General features: G+C 39.0%; 2 protein-coding genes across 5 annotated transcripts in view; one reads left to right on the top strand and one right to left on the bottom strand.

Moving 5' to 3' along the window:
- Positions 1-2,022: 2,022 nt before the first annotated feature.
- On the bottom strand, positions 2,023-16,070 carry RAB36 (RAB36, member RAS oncogene family). Of its 4 annotated transcripts, none has more exons than XR_009419699.1 (11): positions 16,002-16,070; positions 14,184-14,272; positions 12,959-13,047; positions 10,404-10,469; positions 9,644-9,745; positions 7,949-8,013; positions 7,329-7,380; positions 5,898-5,979; positions 4,833-4,903; positions 4,174-4,293; positions 2,023-3,941 (listed from the first exon to the last, which is right to left on the bottom strand). XR_009419699.1 is itself a non-coding variant. In XM_059485459.1 (11 exons), exons 2-11 carry the CDS (start codon positions 14,250-14,252, stop codon positions 3,877-3,879), a joined length of 801 nt encoding a protein of 266 aa, XP_059341442.1. In that variant the 5' UTR covers positions 14,253-14,272; positions 16,002-16,070; the 3' UTR covers positions 2,023-3,876. The 4 variants fall into 4 exon arrangements, 3 of the variants coding, with proteins under 3 accessions (XP_059341442.1, XP_059341443.1, XP_059341444.1); XM_059485459.1 differs by having other exon boundaries at positions 4,833-4,923; XM_059485460.1 differs by having other exon boundaries at positions 4,833-4,923; positions 15,956-16,012.
- A 2,889-nt stretch (positions 16,071-18,959) lies between these two features.
- The window catches only part of RSPH14 (radial spoke head 14 homolog), a 71,858-nt gene continuing 68,473 nt past the window's right edge, over positions 18,960-22,344 (top strand). The window contains exons 1-3 of the mRNA XM_059485233.1: positions 18,960-19,158; positions 20,417-20,519; positions 20,804-20,922. Coding sequence (XP_059341216.1) covers positions 18,960-19,158; positions 20,417-20,519; positions 20,804-20,922 — 421 coding nt within the window. The remainder of the gene's footprint in view (positions 19,159-20,416; positions 20,520-20,803; positions 20,923-22,344) is intronic.

The raw sequence follows: 22,344 nt of genomic DNA, 5'->3' as shown, positions 1-22,344 counted from the left end.
CATTCAAGACTTCTCAATCTGTCACAGAAGTAAAATACACTGCCTTTTCTCTGTTGATACTATTTGTTTGCTTAGTGGCAGTTTGACCAACAGAATTCTGACATGCAATGTATTTCTAGGAATAATAAGATTGGCATGGTTACAAACAATGGCAGGTATGTGACATCACTGGCATCTGTTCTGAATTCATACAGAACTTTTACTGAAGGCTCCCCATTCTGATTTATTCCTGGAGTGGTTTCTATTTGGGTCCGCTTTTTTGACATTTGTGTCCCTTCTGGAGGGAGGAAGAATTGTAATGAGCCACATGAGGGATTTCTGTGTGCACACTTACCTTTCAGTGAATAATACTGTTAAACTTCATCCTCTTTATCTACCGAGATAGCACAACTCCAGAAATTTCACTGGGAATTGTTCTCTGAATTTTTGCTGATACTTTATGCATTGAACAGAGTAGTATTTTAACTGGATACAAAATTTCTTTAAGACTACGGTGGCAGACACGTACCTGTGATTTGAGACCGAGATTCCTGCGAGGAGGGGCTGAGCTCAGGCCGGCCCATCCCCTCTGCTGGCCGGTGAGAGATCGCAAAGCGCTTCCGAGCCCGCACGGATCCGATCCTGCGGCGACCGCCGGGCTCCCTCTGGTGGGGAGAAGGAGCCGCTCGGCTCTGGGTAAAGCTCCCAAGAGATGCCCTTCGGCATCATCCCAAGCGGAAGAACCGGCGGTTTTTAAGGACAAACAAACAAAAAACCGTAGGGCATAAGCTGAGCTTTTAAAATGAGAAATAAAACATGGTTTCTGATTAATTTGTGGCTGAAACTAAAAAGAACCGTATTTTTCTTAATACAAAGCAGCACTCTTGGAGAAGTCTGACAAAGCTGACAAGTCTTGGGAAGCCCCATTCAGCCTAAATCATTTGATGAACCCGGGGGTAAAAAAAGGAATTCTCCTTCTCCAAATTCAGACAATGGCAATTTCTCACTGTGAGAACAATTTCCAGGCCAAAAATACAGGAAAGTGATTAACCCTCTCTATCACTAAATCCATATTCTCCTACAACTTGTCAAACATTTCATTTTAACTTGCCTGCTCAGAGAGGTGATAGAGAGTGTTCAGAGCATCCACTCACCAGTGTGTTACATCAGAACAACCTCTAACTATTAATGGGAAGCTGAAAACACCCAGAGGGGGACAGATTTATTCATGGAGAATGGACTCCAGTTCCACCACAATGAAAACCTGAGCTGGGACCCAACAGGATTCAAAGAGTTCTGAATCCTATGACCTATGTAACTATAAGCAATCACACCTTAAGTGTCAAATAACAACTCAAAAGATGAATAACATAGTTAATTTCTTACTATAAAACCCTTTTCTTTTAATTTTTAACATTGTCAGGTGGCTTTTGATCCATTACCAGTGGGTTTGCTCAGCACAAATGCATCCACAATCCATGAACACATTAGCTTTTACTTATTAAAGACAAGAAACAGCACAACTTCAGTTCTTTTGGGAAATGGATTGTTACAATTGCTCTTTACCTTTGTTTCAGACTGACTCCAAAGTTTACTTCAATTTCTCACCTGCAAATTCCACAAGGAAGCTGAAACTGACTGTTGCCATGATCACTGGGGGGATTTCAACTGGTATAGAAATCATGGTTTACTCTACCTATAGTGAGTTAATAAAGTTTTTTCAACACCATTTTCCAAAATATTAAAACTTCTTCAAAGTCAATTAAGTTGCTGATAGAATGGATTTACAGAGATAAAACATTGGCCAGGCAAAATTTACGAATTTCTATTTATTTTCTATAGGTAGTTTCTTTTGTGCTTTCCTAAGCAACTCATCATTTGCAACATGATCCAAGATTCATTTTAGATGATAAATTATTAATGTGGAGTTCTTTGCAAGGGAGGTTTCAGTGGTGCTAAAAACACCCTCAAAACCAACCAAGCAAAGAAAGCCCCCAAACACAAACAAAAGTTACAACAAAAAACCCAACAAACAACACCCAGTCTCAAAGCATCCATCATTTAATAGACTCAGGTTATTGTCCCATGAGAGCTGATGACTGATAGAGTATTACATTTGTATGTGAAGTTTTTGGAGCTCCAGATGATACAAAACAGCAAGGATATCATGCAATGTGCTGCATCCCTAGGAAAAAACTGTCCCAGCTGATTTCCCAGGCAACATGATCATGTTGTTGAGGAGATTGCATCTCTGTGACTTTGTACAATAATTGAGCTCAGCAACAGAAGAAACCCTTAGGAGATATATTTCTTGGTGGGGAAAAAAACCAAATCTCAAAACTGGATATTTTCTTAGACTTGTTCCTGAGTCATTTCGCAGCGTAAGCATTTTTTTCTTGTCAGCACTGAAGCCCAGCTAACCTGATCAGCAGCAGCAGAGTGAACCATCTCCCCTCTCACTCAGGAAACACAAGGCCATGGCTGCCCAGCCAAAGCCTGTGCTACAAGCACCAAGTAAATTCACCTCCCTTTGAAACAGACTCTGGAACTGAACAACTGCACAGAACATCATAAGGTCAAAATATTACACATTTGGATAAAGAGGTCCTTTTGTACCCTCACAGATTCATTTTTTCCACCAAATGCTGCATTTGTGTCCTTGCCAACAGGCAGCACAATTGCCAAAGTGAAGATTATCAGATAAAAAAAAGACACAGAGTTCCTAGATCTCTATTCATCATATTCTAGGAAGCTGCTCTAACTTACGTCAAAAGGAAAAATAATAAAAGCATGTTCAAGCTCTTTTCTCCACTTTTTCCAATTTCCTATCAAAGTGGGGAAAATGGCAGAGAATCCAGAATATTTTCAGATTGATGCATTTCTTTATTGATAAATGTCTGCATTTCTCAGCAGCTCAAATCTGAGTCCTGTTATAATTATTTTTAAAGATACTGTTGATTCTGCAATGATTGAAGAAATAATCCAAGAAACACTACCTTGTAACTATTCACAGGTTTTCCTTCTCTTAATTTAAGATAATTACAATATGAAATTTAGAGCATTATATATATTTTTCAATGCCAGCAAGCCTGACATGCTGGATATTAATACTAGAAACATGGAATTCTAAGCTAGATACAGAGTATTAGAGTTCAGAGAGCTGTTAAAAAATTAGAGGGAAATAATGTTTTCCATTTTATGCACCTGTGTAACCATTCTTTCTTATTCAAGAGAATGCAAAAGAATAGCATTCTTATCTGGCAACATTTTTCAAAATATTAGACTGCTGTGTTAAAACAACCAAGTTCCTACCTGGACTTTTTTTAGGCTTGGAAATATTTAATACTGGGCTCTGATTCTCAAGTGGAAAATGAAAAGTAATAAACATTTTTCGTGGATGGAAAAACCACAGTGGAAAGTATGCAGTCTGCATTTGTGTACTTCCAAGCCTGATAGTTTTAAAATACTTGGAATTTTAAAACAATTGTTTTAAAAGGCAAAACTGTATGGATGCCACCCTTCATTCTGACCTGCCACTTGTTTCCTGCTCCCACAAGACAATGTCACCTCACTAGCTAAGATTTCTAGAGAATCATCAAAAATAACACACTAACATGACATCATTTTTGACTACAAGCCTTTTTGGCAGACAGGTGAGCCCATGGCACAGGCAATGTCTTCTTGCATTAAGACAAGGATGTTATGTTTCAGCTACAGAGAGAAAGGTTTACATAACAATTGTACTGCCCTGCACAAGGAGCCTGCAGCAGCAAGGGAACTCTCAGCAAGAAAGTTTGAGTAAGTTTTTCCTCCCTCATTTCTAAAATTAAAGCTCACTATTTCTGGTTTGAGAGCATTGTTGCAGAGAAGTGTGGCACTTGCAGAAACAGTTGACACTTAGCAGCAACTCAGGCTGACTCGAGGATTGTCCTCTGGAACTTCCATAACATTCTTCTCTAGCTCTGTGGAAACAAAAAAGTTATAAAATCAACATACAAGAAGTTATACTATCTGATATTATGGGTAACAAAAGCTGGATGCAGGCTCAGTCACTCCTGCAGGATAAAACCTGGGCAGACAAGGATATGAACACGCTTGCAGGTGTTTGAAACTGGCTCTAATGCTTGAAAAAACCTTCCCAATCCTTCAGTGTACAACAAGAAAAATGCACACAAAAAGCAAAACTCCACATACTGATGAGATTTCCTGCCCCAATTTGGGCCCTGTGCCCAGGAGTGCTCTCCAGCTCCTTTATCATGGACTGTTCAAAGGCCAAGGCAGCAACTCGGGAAAAGAATTCTTTGACATTTTCTCCTAGGAAACAAGACAGAAGTGATGTGTTTTTATAAAGGCACATCAACAGATGAGAAAGCATAACAAGCACATCTGTGAACAGCTGACTGCTCAATATTGGGACAGAACAGGCCTCTCCAAGAATCTGTCTCTCATTCTGATCACTGCAGAAAGAATTTCTAATTTTCTTACTTTGGAATACTGTACCCTGTGCTGCACCTTTATTTTTAGCCAGCAACAGAGAGAATTCATCTTGTGGTGTAATCTTTTTCCATTACAAACGTTGAGTAGTAGTGCACATGTGTATTTATGTAACTATCTATGAATTATACATGCTCAGATACTGCAAAGCAGCTTGATTATTTCTTTCTGCACACACAACAGTGAAAGCACACATACAAACACTCAAATAAAACCAGCCATTAATAACCCTGAAGTTTCTCATAGCAACAAAATACAAGAACAACAAAAAACCTGGCAATGGGGGGATAATAAGTTCCTCCCACTCCAACATCAGCCCTGGTGGTGATGCTATTTTCACATCCTTTGCAGTAATTTACCTGTTTTGGCTGAAACCGACCAGTACTCTGCCTGCATCTCCTTGGCAAAGCGGATGGCATCGAGCTCTGTCCTGTCACACACAGCACCTGACTGGGCAAACATGGGACAGCTGAGCAAAGGGTGCCTGGGCTGGTGACAGCACACAGGCACTGCCACAGCACCCACACTGGGATGCTTCCCACTTTCTCAGTGGCCTTTCTGACCTTGCCTAGACTTGGGCAATGAAACAAGGCTGCAAGAACATTCAGCTATTTAGTACTGGCTTTACATGGAAGTCTCCACTCAGCTCCCACAGCACTGAAACAAAAGTTAACAAGTGGCCCCTGTATCTAACACATTCTCTGGTAAAGGACTATCAAGTCAGCAGACAGTTAATGGTCTTTAAATCCTTGTCACCCCATCATTCTCAGCAGAGACCAACCAACTAGTAACAGAATAAACAAGTTTGTTTTCAAAGCTTTAAAAATCGTTTTTTCTACAGAAAGACAAACACAGGACTGAGAATTGTATAGGGAGACTGCATTCACCCTGTTCTTTTGAAATTTATGTGATATTCAATTAAGTAAGAAACCTTGCCTGTTCCTGAGTAATGTACACACCATTGCTTAAAAACCAATTTCCCTGTAATTTTTCCAATAGCTCTCTGAACTCTAACACTCAGTTGTGAGTATCTAGCTTAGAATTCCACATTTCTAGGATTCATATCCAGCATGTCAGGCTTGCTGCCATAACAAAAATACATATAATGCTCTAAATTCCATACTGCAGTTACTTTAAATGGAGAGAAAGAAAATCTCTGAACAGTTACAGAGCAACAACAAAACCTTCAAGATCACTACGTATGTTTTATATGCTTGAAAAATGTCATGCAAGAAATATTTCACTAACTACCCATTTTTTTTCAGAGTCTATTCTTTAATTGGTTTCAAGTGGACTGTTCAATTTACCTTTTAAGTTTTTCACTCAAGGTCTTTATCTCACTGACATTGTGCACAACTTGCAAGGGAAATCACTTGAGGAACTAGGGAAAATCTGATTTCCTTATCTGCACTCAATTTACTCACCACCAAATCTTTTTTTGTTCCAACCAGAAAGATGAAGCTGGAATCTGGCTCATTCTCCCTCAATGCATCTTCTAACCACTGTCTGAAATACCAAAAAAAAAAAATCAGTCAGAACAAGGAGTACAGGAGAATATGACAGACAATAAGGTCACAAGAAAAGTGAGTGGAAGAACTTGTGAGAGTATCAAAAGCCTTTTTTTCTAGACAGAGAGAGCAGTAGCTATTCCAGCTCCTTTGAATACATGTCTCCCACTAAGGAAAAATTATACCCATGGCACAGTACAAATTCAACAATCACTTTAGCACCCACAGAGGATATTTCACAGTGTAAGGGAGAGGGCAAAGTTTGGTGTGAGATAAGGAATAAGAAAGCAAGGAGCAACTGAAAAGGTATGAACCACATAGCAGATTGGGTACAAATGGGAATAAAGAGTGAAATAATCTATTCAGCATTATAAAACAGCTCCCTATGAAGGCTGTATGATTCTTGTCTCACAAGCTTTTATATTCTTGTTACTCTGGCAATCAAGTTTCTCTTGAGTCATCCAACACAAGTCAAGGAGGGAAGGGAGTGTGGGAAATCAGGTTCACAGGCTTCAATTATTTTCAGCCAAGCAGAGACACTAATATATATATTATTTTACAAAGTCCTATGTAAATGAGCTAAGCACCATAGTACACATTCAAATAAGACAGAGTACAGGTTGCAAAGAAGTCTGTACCTGCATTACAGTCACAACAGCATGTTAGAAATACATATACCCTGAGCTGTGACAGCAGTGTGGGTCACAGATCCATGCAGGGATTTGCAGCCTGCACTAAAAGCAGAATGAGTTCACTCATAACAATCACTGTGTTCTTGTAGCCAAATCATTACACAGATCTGAACTAGTAAGTTTAGCTGTATTTACACATACTTGGAGTTTTAATTTTTTCTCCTCTTTTTGACAGCCTATTTCCCATCAGTATCACAGAAACTAGGGAAAAAAATTTGGGATAGCAGTGCACCTAAAAAATGAAAGGCTCTTGAGACATGATGCATGAGATGCATCTCATCAATTTTATCATTTACATTAGATTCCAGCCTGTTATTCTATTTATACCAAATGAAGTAAAAAAAAAAAAAAAAGCTTTTGGAGTGCACTTCATCTTTTGCTGTATGTCTAGCTTTGGAAGGATCAAGCTTTTACTGAAGTGCCTCCCTTTCTGCACTGACATTAAAGTCAAGTGTAAGCAGTTCAAATTTATGCTCTGCATTTTCTTCAGAAAAATCTCTCCCTATGTAATCCAAACTAGTAACTGTCATTTTTAATTTCTTAGCTCAATAGAAAATACACTCATGATCCAGCAAGCTCTTAACACCTACATATGGAAGGCAATTAAACCTGCTGTAAAAACCTTTAAAAGATAAGCCAAAATGCAGAAACTTACTTGGTGTGATCCAAAGTTTGGATATCAGCCAGATCAAACACTGTTATTATAGCTGCAATAAAAGACAAGACCAGAAAAAAAGGTAATTAAATTAGAAAGTGTATCAGAAGTCTCTCCAACCTGTCTTGTTAAACAGAGAGAATGTTTATGTATAAGGTGTAAGAACAGATTCAACACATAGGAAGTGCAAGACTATCCATTAGCTCATTCCTTTTCTTTTTCTAGCACCCAATAAGACCTAAGTCTTCAATGTTTTATCTATAATGCTATCAACCCTTTCATTTTGGAACCACAAATTACCACATGACTGTCTCTTACCAAAGGGAAAGCCAGAAATATCCACTTCCAACTCCAGCATAAATCTCACCCAACCTCAAATTCTTTCCCCCTAGTTACAAGTGCCACTTTCTATCACTGCACCATCAGAACACTCAGAGCCTGCAGATGTGACAACACATCAAGTCATTGACTTCTTCATGCCTTCTTCCCTGCAACAATGGACAATCCATTCCACCACAGTGTGTCTGTAGGTACCTTCCTGAGGAGCCTATATGGATATAGGCTGCTGTACAAAACACAGCCTCCCAACAAAAGTAGGATCAAATTAATATTGCTCTCACCCTCTGCTCCTCGGTAGTAAGCAGATGCAATGCACTTGAACTTCTCCTGACCTGCTGTGTCCCATCTGTGCAATGGGGGAAAAAAGAAATTTCAGGTTAATGAAAGCCAGGGTAACCTGAGTAAACATGTTAATGAAGCAGCAGACTGGTACAAGGCAGAGAAGAATGTGATACCAGGGAGGTGTCACCATCTGGAACATGTTATTCATTAACTACTGAGAGAAATACGCTAAAGCTCTATGAGTCAATGAAGACTCAAACACCATTTTTACCTTTTCTTAAAAAACACTCATTTTGGGGACAATTCAAATATTTGTATTCTGCATAGTAATGTCCTACCCTTAAAATATTTTTTTCTTTCACCTATGTAATTTGCATGCATTTCTAGGGCAATCTAGTTTTGTAAATTTTCTGTGCTAATACTAGCTCAGTCACGTATTAGCCCATGTTAGAATCTTGCAACTGCTAGATAAGATATCTGTCTCTACACTATAAATTAGAGACCTGCAGCTCAGTCTAGCAGGTTCTAATGACACCATTAAATAAAATCAGGAATGTCCTTCTCATTAATGAACATGATATGCAGTGCCTTCAGCTACTGCCAACACTACAGAGTTTGGGGTTTTTTGTAGCCTCATACTGCCAGTCACAGATACTTGCAAATGTATCTTGTATGGAAATCTCTCAGCAAGAGGGGGCACTAGTGCTTATCATATGGAAATGTTCTACCCAGCTCCTGAAGACTTTGCAGATAAGGCAACCTGACCTTATTGCTTCAGTTTGCAAAACGCTGATGCATGAGTCTGGATTTTCAGAGGGACTCAAGTTCCAAAAGGAACGCACCTGGCAAAACTTCCCAAACACAATTACAGTGAAATCAGCGGGAAATGGATTTTTCAGTAAATACCACAAGCCATCTATTTACATCAGTGATCTCACCAGAAAAAAAAGTGTTCCTAAGTAAAAAGGTTTTCAAAATTCATACACTAAAATATCTCATGCAAAGCATCTTATTTCTGCTCTAGGTCACACTACAGATGATTCCATAAAGGCCTCTACAGAACAATGTTGCTGGCCACCAGAAACACAAAGGGACACCACTCCACTGACCCAAAGCAGGTGGAAGAAGGGCAGGATTCCCACAAGTCTGACAAGGAAAGTTGAAAATCAAAGATATTAGGTTCACATTCTAATAAAATCACTCCAGCCTGTGATTTAGGGATAATTAATTGCTAATTAAGAGATGGTGAAATCTAATGACAGCTTATCATTAATTTCAATGACTGCAGGAATAAAACCCCCAGTAAAGCCAAGTTCAGTGCTCAGTGCTCACTGTGCCTACTAAACTCAGATCACAGACTGAGGTTACACCAGCACTGGTGGCTGTGACAAAAGCTTCCACTTCTCTTTCATGAATGTTGAGTAAAAGTGACAGAACTCCACTGAAATAGTACAAGACATTCAAGATGAATTTTCATTTACAAGTTTGTAGTATTTTTTTAGGCATGAGAAATCCAAGAGTAAAATTTCTACTAAAACTGCAAGTCCAGAGACAGAATATTTTCTTCAGATCACATTACTCTTTGTGCAATTGTATTATATTTTAAAAATCTTTATTCCACTACAGCCTGCAGCAATTCAAGCTCTGCTGAGACTGTACTCTGTGCAATGCTTAACCACGCTCTTTCAACTCACATCTGGAGGTTATATGGCATTCCAATTATCTCAAAACGTTCAATCTCAAAATCTACTCCAATGGTTGCCTTGTAGTCTCGGTCAAAATTATCTTTACAAAATCTGCAATGAAAAAAAGAGGATGAAAAGCTCATAAGACAAGTACAAATAATTGCAAAACTAACACTAACTAGGGTAAATTATGAAAAGAAAAAACTAACTGTGGATTTGCTATATAATGTAGAAGCAAACAAAAACATAAAAGCACTAAAAAAAGAAGAAAAGGAGATATTGTTTAACAAACTAGAACGCACATATATCTTAGTAAGCTCTCAGGATAATATGAGACTCAGAATAAAACATCTTTGGGCTCTCAAGGGAGGTACAGAACCTTCCAGTTTTAGTTACAAGGGAACATACTTTGGGTCGTAAAAAATGACCCAAATGAAACCTCGACTCAGACACTGAAATTGTTTTCTAGTTGTTCAGCCTTTAGACTGGATTCCTTAAGAAAACACTGTATTATATTTGACAAGATAAAAATACCTAAGAATGTAACATATCCTGACTGCAGTGCTAGAGCACAACTTTCTGTGGTGATGTACCAAGACTGTCTCATACTCCTGACTTCATTTTCTCTTCATTTAATAACAAAACCACAAAGTACTGGTTCAGGTTCAAACCAGAACCATGAAGCACTGCTCTGAAGCCAGCAATGGAAACATTATAACATTTCTCTGATAAACAAGAGAATCAAACCATCAGCTGAGATATACCATACCTGTTGATAAGACTGGTTTTCCCAACATGTAGGTCTCCTACCACAACCACTTTGGATATTTTCAGCCTGTTATAAATATTTGAAAATATTACATAGTGTTAGTAGTAATTTCACAGTCTCCTTTTACAAATTCTGATTTGGATCTTTAAATTTCAAGTGAGGAGCACAGGTACCTGTGACTTCAGTTTATCTACGTGCCACTGTGCTGCATGGTGAGTTTTTAAATGTGAGAAAGAAAGCACCAAGAAACCAAAACCTTCTGCAGCAGAAATAGTCCATTTCTTACTCTGTTAATTTTTTTTCTTCATTTCAATTCAGTGGAACAAATTTCATTAAATTAAAATTGCTTTGACTACAAGTACGTGCATTTGGCATAATTTTACATAAGTTTACACATAAGACCATAGTGCATCTGCATCCTTTGCATTCCAATTTATCCCAAGTTCCTGTTTGTACTATTAAAGTCAATGAAAGTCCTAAGTGCAGAAATAAGAAATTGCTGATAATAAAATAACCCACTGCAGAGTGTGCCTCTGGGAAAAACAGCCCACAGGGTTAGAGGCAATACATTTTCTGACTATCTGGAATAATATTAATCTGAACCTGGCTTCATGCAAATAATCCTCTTTGCTCTGGGTCCTCCCCCAGGACACAGCAGATGGGCTTTAGGTGACTCAGTCTGCATTCTTAAAATTGAAACTGGATCTCTTTTAGGACATCCAGGTGGATAAGTGAATTAAAATTCATTTGTTGACCTAAACTTGGATTGACATCTCTTGTGCAAATGGTACAAAAATGGCTTAAGAGGTTTAATGCTCTTTTCTATCAAGGAATGGCCTTTTAACAAAGGAGTTAATCTTCTATTGAATACTATTTCTGGTTACATCAACTTCCATGTGATGCTGCTTCCAAGTTAAGCTATTCTAAATGGCTGAAAAATTGATTGGTAAACTGCATGACTAATATCTCTAAAAAAGAAAAAAAGAAGTTTTTTCTGTGCCAGTCAACATTAACTGGGTGACCACAGACCCCTGTGCTCCTGATTGCTGTTACTGAGAAAATACTGAATAAAAATCAACAACCTTAGGGGAAAGGCCAAGGAATAAGTGTTGGTTTAGAGGTGTGTGCTCCATTAATTTGTACTGGGGGGAAAAACTCCCTAGATCAGACCATTTATCACAGTGATGGACTGTCAGGAGAGTATTAAATAAAGCCATTAGCTGCTGAATTTATCAGACTAGCTTTCCAAAGGACAAAAATATTTTATTAGTTGGGGTAATGGAAAAGGAAAAGGTGGTGGTTATTCCTGACAAGCTTTGCAAGTACTGTACAAAACACTCTGGCTGCCCTTCCTACTCCCATTCCACCAAAAAATGACCAAATAATAATCATATCTAGAAAGTAGTGACAGAGAAGTAGCTTAATTCTATTCACAAAAACAAAACATATAGCTTTTTATTCTGGTAGGTAACACTCTGTTACCAGAATAAATTACATAGAGGGTTGGTTTACTATAGAAATAAAAAATCCCCAATAATAAAAACCCCAAATGAGTACAACTTGGAAATGGAAGGAAAAAATACCTCAATTCAATAATGCATATCTTACTTGGAAAATTGTCCAGACACTTGTAACAAATTTACATGAAACTAAGATAGTCAAAGTGTTTCTAAAAAAGGAATAAAGTCACTGATGTCTCTCAGGGTGACATATTTTCAGTTCTTGTTTTTTTTTTTTAGCAAGACTCCCTAGTGAAATGAATATAAAGTTGCATTTAAAGATGGATATCATGACAAGTCTCATGTCAGCAACTCCAGAGCTGGAGGAATAGTGAGCTAATTGTCAGTATTCTTAGGAGCTCCACTTTATGGAGGATCCTTCACATTGAAACCAGAAGCATTTATCACTAAAATGTACAGCTGTTTATTTTAACTGAATAGTGACGATTTCAACACAGTTTAGCTGTCTTGCCTTACTTCAGAGATTAAATCAGTAATAGTAACAGATCTGGTGGAGGGATAATGCAGGGAAAAAAACAACTTCAAGATTATTAGTAGAGTATAAATCAGCTTATTCTGATTTTTAAATGCTATATATTTACCAGAAATTTGCTCCAGTTTTAAGGAACCTATTAAGAGAATTTCTCAGCATGTATACTTCAAAAAGGCTAAAATCAGATTCCCAGATTTTTCAAGAAACTTAGAACTGCTGCCTTTATATCCCTGCAAAGCCTTTATTAACTGCTCCTTTGGAACACCTACAGAGAACACAGCAAGGCTGGATCTGTTAGATCTTTTGAACTAAGTGTTTATTTAAAGGGTGTCAAAAACCTTTTCATTTCTAAACTATTTTTTCAATGCTACCTATCCCAGCAGAAGAAGAGGCACTCAATTCATGTTCTGTGGAACAGGTCAGAGAACTGCCCTGTGCAGGGGCTTTGCTGTCTTGAAACATCCTGGAGTGAGGAATGAGGGGAGGAAAGCCAATGAAGAAAGGAGGCTCTAAAGAGTTTCAAATACTTTCTCCCTTGCATATCTGGGTTATTACAAACTTACCCAGCTGTTGCAGTGCTCTGCTGACAAGCAGTCCTGACCTGGGCATGGAAGTGCTCTTTGAGCTGCAGACAGGCCTCAGGTGTGTACCACTGAAAAGAGAGAACAGCTGCTGGGACAAACTGGGCAATGGCTACTGGGCAAGGAGTCAAACTGGCAAGGAAAAACAGATAAAGTGATTGCTCACAGGGTTTGTCAAGAACAGGGTTATCCTGGCATAAGAAAAGGGGTAGGTTGGGTTAGAAGGCAGTAAGGTTCCCCCAGAGCTGTGTTTGTTCAAACTCCTTGGGACAGCACCATCCTCTGAGCACCTTCTGAGTGTCAGTGTCCAGCGTTGCCTAAACACTCATGGCCAAATCCATTTGCTCATCATTCTGTGCCCCAGAAAATGACTTCAATTGTCCCAACAACCTAAGACACACAAGACAAACATGGATGGGAGCACACCACCAGCAAGTCATTATTACTGTGAAGTTTTTCAGTCTTATATAAGTGTGAAGCACTGCTTTTATTACTAGCCCTTTAACTGGGAATTAGCTAAAAATAAGGAAAATATATTTTACCTTGTATTTGCTCAAAATACCTGTGGTACTTTTCATAAAAATAAAAGCAAAATATGTGGCTGAGATCAAGAATGGAAAAAACTGAACTCCCTTGAAAGGATCTTTTGAACAACTGAAAAAACAAGTGGTCCTTGCCCTTCCCTGTTCTATTATACTTCAAATACAAAAGTCTTTGGGGACATCAAAGGTATTTTGTCTGTGTTTCTACAGTGCCTGCCTACTGCATTTGAGCTACTGTATGACTAAGGTTCTTGTACAAACAGAAAATTAAAATTGCCTCAAATTCTTTAACCAAAGACTTATAATTAGATTTTTTGGCAAACTTAATATGAGCTCTGGTTCCTCTTTGCCCTCAGTGTTGGAGCTCTTATGCATGTAATTATTACTGTTTTGCTGAAAAAACAAATATTGTAAGACAAGACTTCTGTCACAAGAGTCACTTTTTGTAAAGGTTACAAAGAAGAATGAGGATTGTTATTAAAGAGTTCAGAATGGGACTATGAGGTCACATTAAACTTTAAAAGAATCTAAAATAATTTGCAATTTTAACAGAAGACAACAAGTGTACACTAAATTAAATTAAAATACCATATTAGCACAATGGAAAGATAGATCAGTGTGGCAGGGACTACATACTATGACCAAAGGGATAAAAAAATCCTTACCTTGGGAAACTGGGAGATTATTCTCTCTCTACTCACTGGGGGAACCCAATGCATTAGGTTGGACTTCATTCTCCAAGTTCAGTTAAATTCTACAAGTTTGAAAATACATAAAGAGAAAAACAGTATTCAGGAATTACCTCAATACAGAGACATTCAGGAATTATCTCCATAAGGACTAACAAAGTTTTGCAGACTTGTCATCTTTTTTTTCATTTTTTCTTTTCTGTTCAACTGGTGGTTCTTCAACTCAGTTTGCAAGGAGGGAAAGTTGTTCCTCATGCAGACAGGACCACCTCAGTGTGCACAGCTGTAGCAGCAAACAGTGGCCTTCTGAAACTACAAGGCACCAACTCTAATTCCCTGGGAGGGCAGAGAATTGCTCACTTAATTCAAGCCAAGTGCTCACAGTTTAGCCCTCAAAGGACTCTGCAGTGTTTAATTTCAAAATCTTGCTCATCATTGTTTCAAATACCTCAGCACTAAGTACATAAATTAATGTTAGGGATCCCAGATTTCATATGGTCAGAAGAAGGAAGGAAAGATGAAGCTGCCACATTTCTTGGCACAACATCAAACTTTCCTCCAAGATCCACTCAGAAAGAATGAAATCTGTCTGACATGAAAAAAGAATAATGTTCACATGAAAATCACAAATGCATTCAGATGTCTCACCTGAGCTACATCAATTTGGTTATGTAAGGAAACCTCGTGGGCTGCTGGGGGAGGGGACCCTTATTAGGGTACTGATTTCTTACTGGAATTCAAAAGAACATTTCTAAAGGGAGCATTTCCATCATGCAGCAAAGTGTAAGAAGGACTCACCGAGCAGCAGCTGATGCAGAGGATTCCAGCCACACAAGCAGCCCAGCCCCTGCTACGTGGCCATAGCAACAGGTTTGCAACAATTCCCGTCCTCCCCTTCCTCCCCAGCCCGGGAAGGCAGAGATGCAGTAATTGAACTCCACACAGAGCAGTAGTTTTAAAACAACAAACTCGTTTTAGTGGTCATACAGATTGCTTTGATCAGAAACTGCTCCTCAATAAACCCAAATATCCCTAATTCTGAATAAGGCAACAATTCTATTTTGCTCAAAGATCGTTGTATACATGGATACAAAGAGCAGGATTAACCTATTAACAAGGAACCAATGGAGTGGGGAACTGTCACAGTGCTAATATTAAGCACAGCAGCAATTATAAAGAAACTCCCAAGGGATTTCTCCAGCATTTCAACTTGATTTCATCTCAGCTTTAAAGTCAGAATGCGCATGCCACCAATGAGACATTCTGAATTATATAAATGTCTTTCTGCTCATTAATAATCTTGCTTTCTAATGTACAAAACACCAAAGACAAGGAATAAGAAATTACACAGCCATTTTGCATTACCTAAGTTTTTCAAATTAACTCATTAATTTAGACATTATTTAGTAAGCCAGAGTGCAACTTAGGATGCTAAGAGATTTTGCTACGTATTTTATTAGGATTTAAACTTTCAACTTTCAGGAGAAAACAAAGCTCTCCCATTCTAACAGTCATATTTTGATAAAGGAAGAGGTTTTGAACCAGGAGACAAACCTCTCCCACTTCTGCAGCAGACTAAAAATGTTAAAGGGCGTATCAAAGCAGACCAGTAATTTTAAACAGTGAGCAAATACAGAAGAAAAAACCCTAGAGTTGTGTCTTACAAGCACACATAAAGAATAACGCTTAAGAAAAATCACTAGTCCACTACCCAGAATTAATGTTTTATTCTACTGTTGTCATCTTACTGCAGAAGTTCCATACTGTTGTCTCCTTATCACATAAGTTTCACACCTTCTTTGTGGTTCTCATGGGCATCTCCTCAGAGCACTGACTCTTTCTTCTTCATAAAGTAACCAAATGATTCCAGTTCCCTTCTCATCCACCCACCCCACTCTGTTATAGCATCTTCTTCTCATTGCTTACAGCTGTGGCCTGGTAAAGTCAGGCCTGTTCCCAATCTTTGATATTTGGCCCAGCTGCAGCTCCTTAGGGGTAAGATTGCTTTCTACACTATCTTTATTTTTTTATATTCTATCCCCCTACATTCTCCTCCATGAGAAATTGCTTTTAAATCACTTCAGGCACAAATATGATCTCAACTGTATCAAAACAGCCACTTCCCCACAAGGAACCCAGATTTGCAGCTGATGGGTTGTTCACCAAAGGTGACATCACAGAATTTATCTATTACCATATGGAGAGTTCTACTTATGCTACTTGTGACCATATAAACCTTGAGAAGTCTAGACCCTTGTTATGGTGTGCTCCTGCCCTTCTGGCCAGCTTAGATGATTTTATGGCAATATCAATGTCTTAATTAATGTCAGAACTGTTAGTGTGGTTCTGAAAACAAGAACTCCATGAGTTGGTAAGAGTTTCAAACACTAACTTGCTTCCTGCATGTTCTAGTTGTAGTTCAACACCTAAGCAAGTTAAACACTTGTCATGTGTACACAGATTGACTCAATGCTCCTCTCCTAGAGCTCTTTAACAAACTAAGCTATAAAAACCACAGTTCAACCATCCCAGTGAATGCAAAGTACAGGAGGGACCAAGACAACCACACAGATGTATTTCAAAATTGAGAGGCTATTTTCACTTATACTTGATGTATTTAATCTAAATCTAACACATACATAAGCATATCCCAACTTACCATATCAACAAATAAGACACACCATTACAGGAAAATAATTTAAGAAATAAAAAGCTGCTAAACATACTGAGGATGATGCACATTTTCTCTTCTTAAAGAGCTGAAAGGGGATTCAGTCAGCAGGGAGGGCTGGGAACACAGTGTCTCCATGGCATCACAACCCTCCTTATCTCAACATTGCAAGAACAGTAGTGCCAGCAGCTTCTGTGGATAGACAAAGGATATGAGGAAGGCATACATAAAATAAGTGAACGTCATGACCACTAACAAAATCAGTATTCCAAGCTGCAGTGAAGGACAAGACAGAATAATTCACACCAAAAGCAGATGTAACACTGAGGGACAAGTCTCTGATTTGGTCCTGCACTGTCTACACTGAAAAAAGTTCATGTTCTTCCTATGGAAATCAGGTGAACTTTTAACAAGTACATAGTGGAAGTCTAATCTAATTCAGGTAAATCACCTGTAAAGCAAAAAATCAGCTTTAAAATGTTGCAGAAAAATGAATACTTTCCTTTTTAGAGTAGCAATTTTTCTTTTATGGATTTTGAAGATCAACAAACCAGAACCTATTCCTGTGATGCATTTTAATCCGGCTGATCAGAATTACTTTGGATTTGTAAAATCCTTTTTAAGAACTTTGATTATTACAATTGTTACTCAGACATAATGAAAAGCATCTCAATGACTTCACTATCTGCACTATCCTTTTATAGCACAAGCTGTTCAGAGTTTTTTTCCTGATGCCAGATAACATCTGACAATCCAGAACACCCTTAAATTGTGCTACAACATTGCAATGATCCGTTCTTCCCGTGTACCTTCTTCTGAACAGTTATGTGAAACTGAGTAATGATGGAAACCCTCACTACACATTCTAGCTGTTCATAGTGACATTTTAGAGAAGATTAGGAAAGAAAATCTAGTCCAAAACTGCTGTGCTCCTTTTTAGCCCTTGTACCCCTGGGCACTCGCCTGCTGTATTTCTGCCCTTAACTCGACCACCATTTTGTTCGCTCGGAATTTTCCTCGATTTTGTTTAAGTAAAACTACTTTGAAAACAGGGGGCGAGAAGAAAAACTCCACACTTGAGCAGAGAACTGAGGCAGCACGGCTGCCACTCCGGGACCTCACGGCGACATCCCCATCCCCGTCCCGTCCCCTCACGGCTCCCCTCAGCGGCCGCGCCCCCGCTGCCACCTACGCCATTGACGTAACTCCCTCAGTGCGGGCACTGTCAAGCGCGGTGCTTACGCTGGTGACGCAGCCGGACCCGGGGCTCAGCGGCGTTGGTCGCTATTCACGAAGAGGCGCGTACGCAAAGAGCGGGCGCTGTGGCAACCAGGGCACGCGCGCGCTGAGGGGCGGCCGGCGCTGAGGGGCGGGAGCGGGGGCTCGGTAATGGCACACGGCGCTTTCGATTATTTAGTTATTTCGTTTGCCTTGAAGGGAGAAGTAGAGCTGTTTAGAGGCTGTTTTAACTTTTGGGTTTGTTTTTGCTGTTAGCAGTTTTCTGTATTGGAGGTCGAAGTGTTCAATCTGCTGAGGCGCTTTCCGTACTGAGGGAAGGGCGGGGGTCGGGGGGGCAGCCCTCACGTATTCTATCAAACGTTACCGAATTCTGAGGGCAAGATTTAACCAGATCCCTTTAAAATGCCTTTTTTTTTTTCCCTTAAAAAAGGAGGTATTTTGTTTTGCTTTGCTTTAATTTTATTATTTTGAGCCCTCTCCGATTTTGGGCATTGGGCTGCTTCACTTGAAGCCTTTAAAAAGCATTCCCTTCATCAATTTTAACATCCTTTCTTGAAATTTTAAGCGTTCTCTCTCTCTTTTTTCTTTACAGTGTTCAGTGAGAACTAAACCAGATTAAGACAATTCAGCAGATGAACACACATTAGTGCTGATGATGCACGATCCCAGACTCTTTCACAGCTTCCTGACAGTGTATGTTTGCTCAAAGAGCTCCTTGGGGAGACAGAGCACTGTTCAAAGTCAGTAGGTGTCCTTATGGTACATTATCTGCCCAGTCACCAAGTACAGCCATTTTGGACTATTTTTAGGGATAGGGAGAATCTGTCTCAGGAAGATTTGGGATGGCACAGCCTCGTATCTCAGCGTACCTCCCCCCTGACATAGACCCCACCAAAGCTGCTCTGGCCTTTGGGAGGAGAGCCCTTCCTAAGCTGAATGAGGAGCTGCAGTCTCCCGAGCTGCTGACACAGCAGCAGGCGCTGGTGGCTCTCTGCGATCTGGTCCACGATCCAGAAAAAGTCTACGAGGCAATAGCATTAGGTAAGTGGTCTGTTCTCACTGGCTCTGACACAGTGGGGCAGGCTCAGGGGGGAGCCCCATTTCACTTTCTTCCATTACTTTTTCCTTACAATATCATCGATCATGCAAGACGCCCAGGAAAAATTTCCTATTTCTTTTACCTTAGAAAGGTAAAGAATATTATAAGACCATATACATGACAGTTATTATAAGAATTATCATCACTTTAGGATTCATCACTGCCTCACTGTAAGTTTTATCAACGCCTAATACAAAAGTAGGGCAGAATCTTTCTTTCCGTAGAATCATAGAATTGTTAAGGTTGGGAACGACCTGTGAGATAATCCAGTTCAACTGTTAACTCTGCCCTGCCATGATCACCACTAAACCATGTCCCCAGACTTTATTCCAATTTTAGCTAATTCCTAACTTAGGCTAATAAAAACCCCTACCTAATTAGTTCAAAGTTAGAACCCCTTCACCATCATCACTCACTTGCCTGGAACTTGATGACAAATTAGAAAAGAAAGGAATATAACCAAATTTCTCATACTCAGCAGGACTACATCTGGCCACCACTTATTTTTAAAGCTTGGAAGAATCCTGAATTTTGGTTTTTGGGGAGGAAAAAACCCCAAACCACAAGTTTATTTTTGCAATTTTAGCAGTCTGTGGTAGATCTACATAGCTCATTACGTAACACCAAAAAAAATCATTGTTTGCTACTGCTTTTTTCTCCATTTACTTCCTTTACATTTTTTTTTCTCTCATAAAAGAGACTAGTCATGTTCAAAATTTATTAAGTTAGTGTTTGATGAACAGTTGATTGCCAAAGCAATGTGAGATTTTTGTTAGTTTGGGGTTGTTAGGTTTTTTGGCTCTGGTGAGTGCCATATGTGCATACACAATCATTAATGGTTCACCACATTTATTTCTGTTCAAAAAAGACAAGTGAGTGTCAATCCTGCAAAAACATGCTTTTCTAAAGACATCAATAGCTCTACTGTCTTATTTTTAGAGTTATGTCACTTTATATTTGCAGGATTAGGATTTAACTTGATAAGGAGTTGGGAGCTTGTTTGTAGCGTGACATTTTTGGCAGTAGGCCTTGAAATTTGAAAGTTTCTTCCTTACTTGAGATATGACAATGAGAATTTCACTGTCAGGACAAGCTGAAATTTCTGAGGCACTTCAAATTGTGAGATAAACGCTGAATATTGCTATTTTCAAATAAATGCTGGAAGTAAGAAATGTTAAAATAAATTCTGATGTCTCATAGGATTCTTGGACAGCCTGAAGGCTTTGCTGGTGCATGAAGACCGAACTGTCCGGCAGAAAACAACAGAAGTTCTCTCTGTAATGGCTTTGCACAGTATTGGCAGGTAGGTGCAATTCCAAAGGTTACTGAACCCTGTGGGAAGTGATGTTGCAGTGAAAAATAAGAACAGCTCCTAAGTTTTGTCAGACAGATGCAGCATAAAGAAGAGCAGTTAAGATTAAATATCTCAAACGGATGCAAGTTTTATTATGTTGTGTTAAATGTGTCCTCCATTGTTGTTTCTAGGGAAGGGCTAATATGAAGGGGAGTCATCTGAGGATTAAATATCTCAAACAGATGCAAGTTTTATTATGTTGTGTTAGACCTGCCCTCCATTGTTGTTTCTAGGGAAGGGCTCATACGAAGGGGAGTCATCTCTGCCCTGGCTGGGCTCCTGGATGATCCAGTGGATATCTGTCGGAAGAACACCCATCAGGTCTTTGACATGCTGGCAAGATTACCTGAAGGTAGGAGGCTTTAAGCAGTTCAGTATTCAAGTAGACAACACAGAGAGGAAATCAGGTAAATTCACCTATGCTCCAGATTTAATTTATTCCATTTCCCTTGAAACTCACATTTAAAAAAAGTATCTTGTCTATTTTTGCTCATCTTCATTTTCGTTAGTTAACTTAGGTTTTATGCAAGCTAAGGCAACCTGCTCAAGATACAGTACACTGCATGCTTGAATTGGTATTTCAGAATCTTGCATCAAAATTTTACTTTTTCCCTTCTATTCAAGGTGTGGATCATCTGTTCATCACAGTGCATTAGTTTCATAAGTGTTTTCATCTGAACATTAGTCTTAAACTTCACTTCCAGTTGATAAAAATTACAATTTAAAAAATAAAATTGTAACTGAAATTCAGTTACAATTCAGTAGAAATGTTCAGTTAAAAAACCATGCTGTTTAAATTCATAGCAAAGTATATTGTCTGAGAAATTCAGTTTCATTACTGATGCTTGAAAAGAATTAAATGAATGCTTAGAGCCTTTCTAACTGTACATGAATTCTAAAAAATCTAAAGATGTATTTTTACATGGAAGCCATCCTTTTGGAAGTCTTGAATAATTCCATTCACATGAAGGATATTAATATGTTGGGCTAAACAACTTTGTGAACATCAGTATGGAAAAGTCTGTAAAAGCAGCTCTGAGTAATTACTGGAAAAGGTGGGGTTTTTTGAGTCATGTATTCTGTTTATTTAGATTAAAAAATATAATGTATCTATAAAAATATGTATGCCTGTATTTAAGAGCTGGAAGATAAATCCTGGAGCAGAATTGTGTCAGTGTAGAATGGACTCAATACAGAGGGCAATTTAAAAGGAAAACAAAAAGGTGCAAAACTTTCTGCTATGAGACAATTTGGGGAAGAATCAAGGATAACCACAAATATTTTCCTATAAGTAGTAAGAGTCACAAGGCCTGACGTAATTCATTTGACATATTACAGGTACAGAAATAGTCTCTGCTTGGTAATTCAGCCTTTTCCAGCTAGCCAAGAAACTGTTTTGCTCCTTGCATTCACTTTACACCTCCCATCCAGAAAATGAGGTAGGATGTTGTCCTAGGGTAACAGGTGTACCTTGGCTCAGGAGGTCAGCAGCTCTGCAGCCCTCCAAGCTCCATTTGTGCTGCTCTCCAGAGCTGAGGTAATTTGCAGGGCCAATAAAGCAACGTGCTCTGTGCTAGACAAAAAGGAACAGAAGCTGGACATGCCCTTGGCATGAAGTGTGGCTGTTTTAGCTGGGAGATGGTCAGTGACTCCAGCTAGCTCTATGCCAGGCCACCTGGGCTTTCTCCAAAAAGGAGTCATTTAGGAAAATGTGGTTATTTTGAGCAAAGCACTTACAGAGTATTTTTTGATTCCTAAATTTGTGTACCAGTAT

The sequence above is a fragment of the Ammospiza nelsoni genome, chromosome 18 (genome assembly GCF_027579445.1).
Source record: "Ammospiza nelsoni isolate bAmmNel1 chromosome 18, bAmmNel1.pri, whole genome shotgun sequence".
NCBI classification, from domain to species: domain Eukaryota; kingdom Metazoa; phylum Chordata; class Aves; order Passeriformes; family Passerellidae; genus Ammospiza; species Ammospiza nelsoni.
This window is presented reverse-complemented; position numbering and strand designations above follow the sequence as displayed.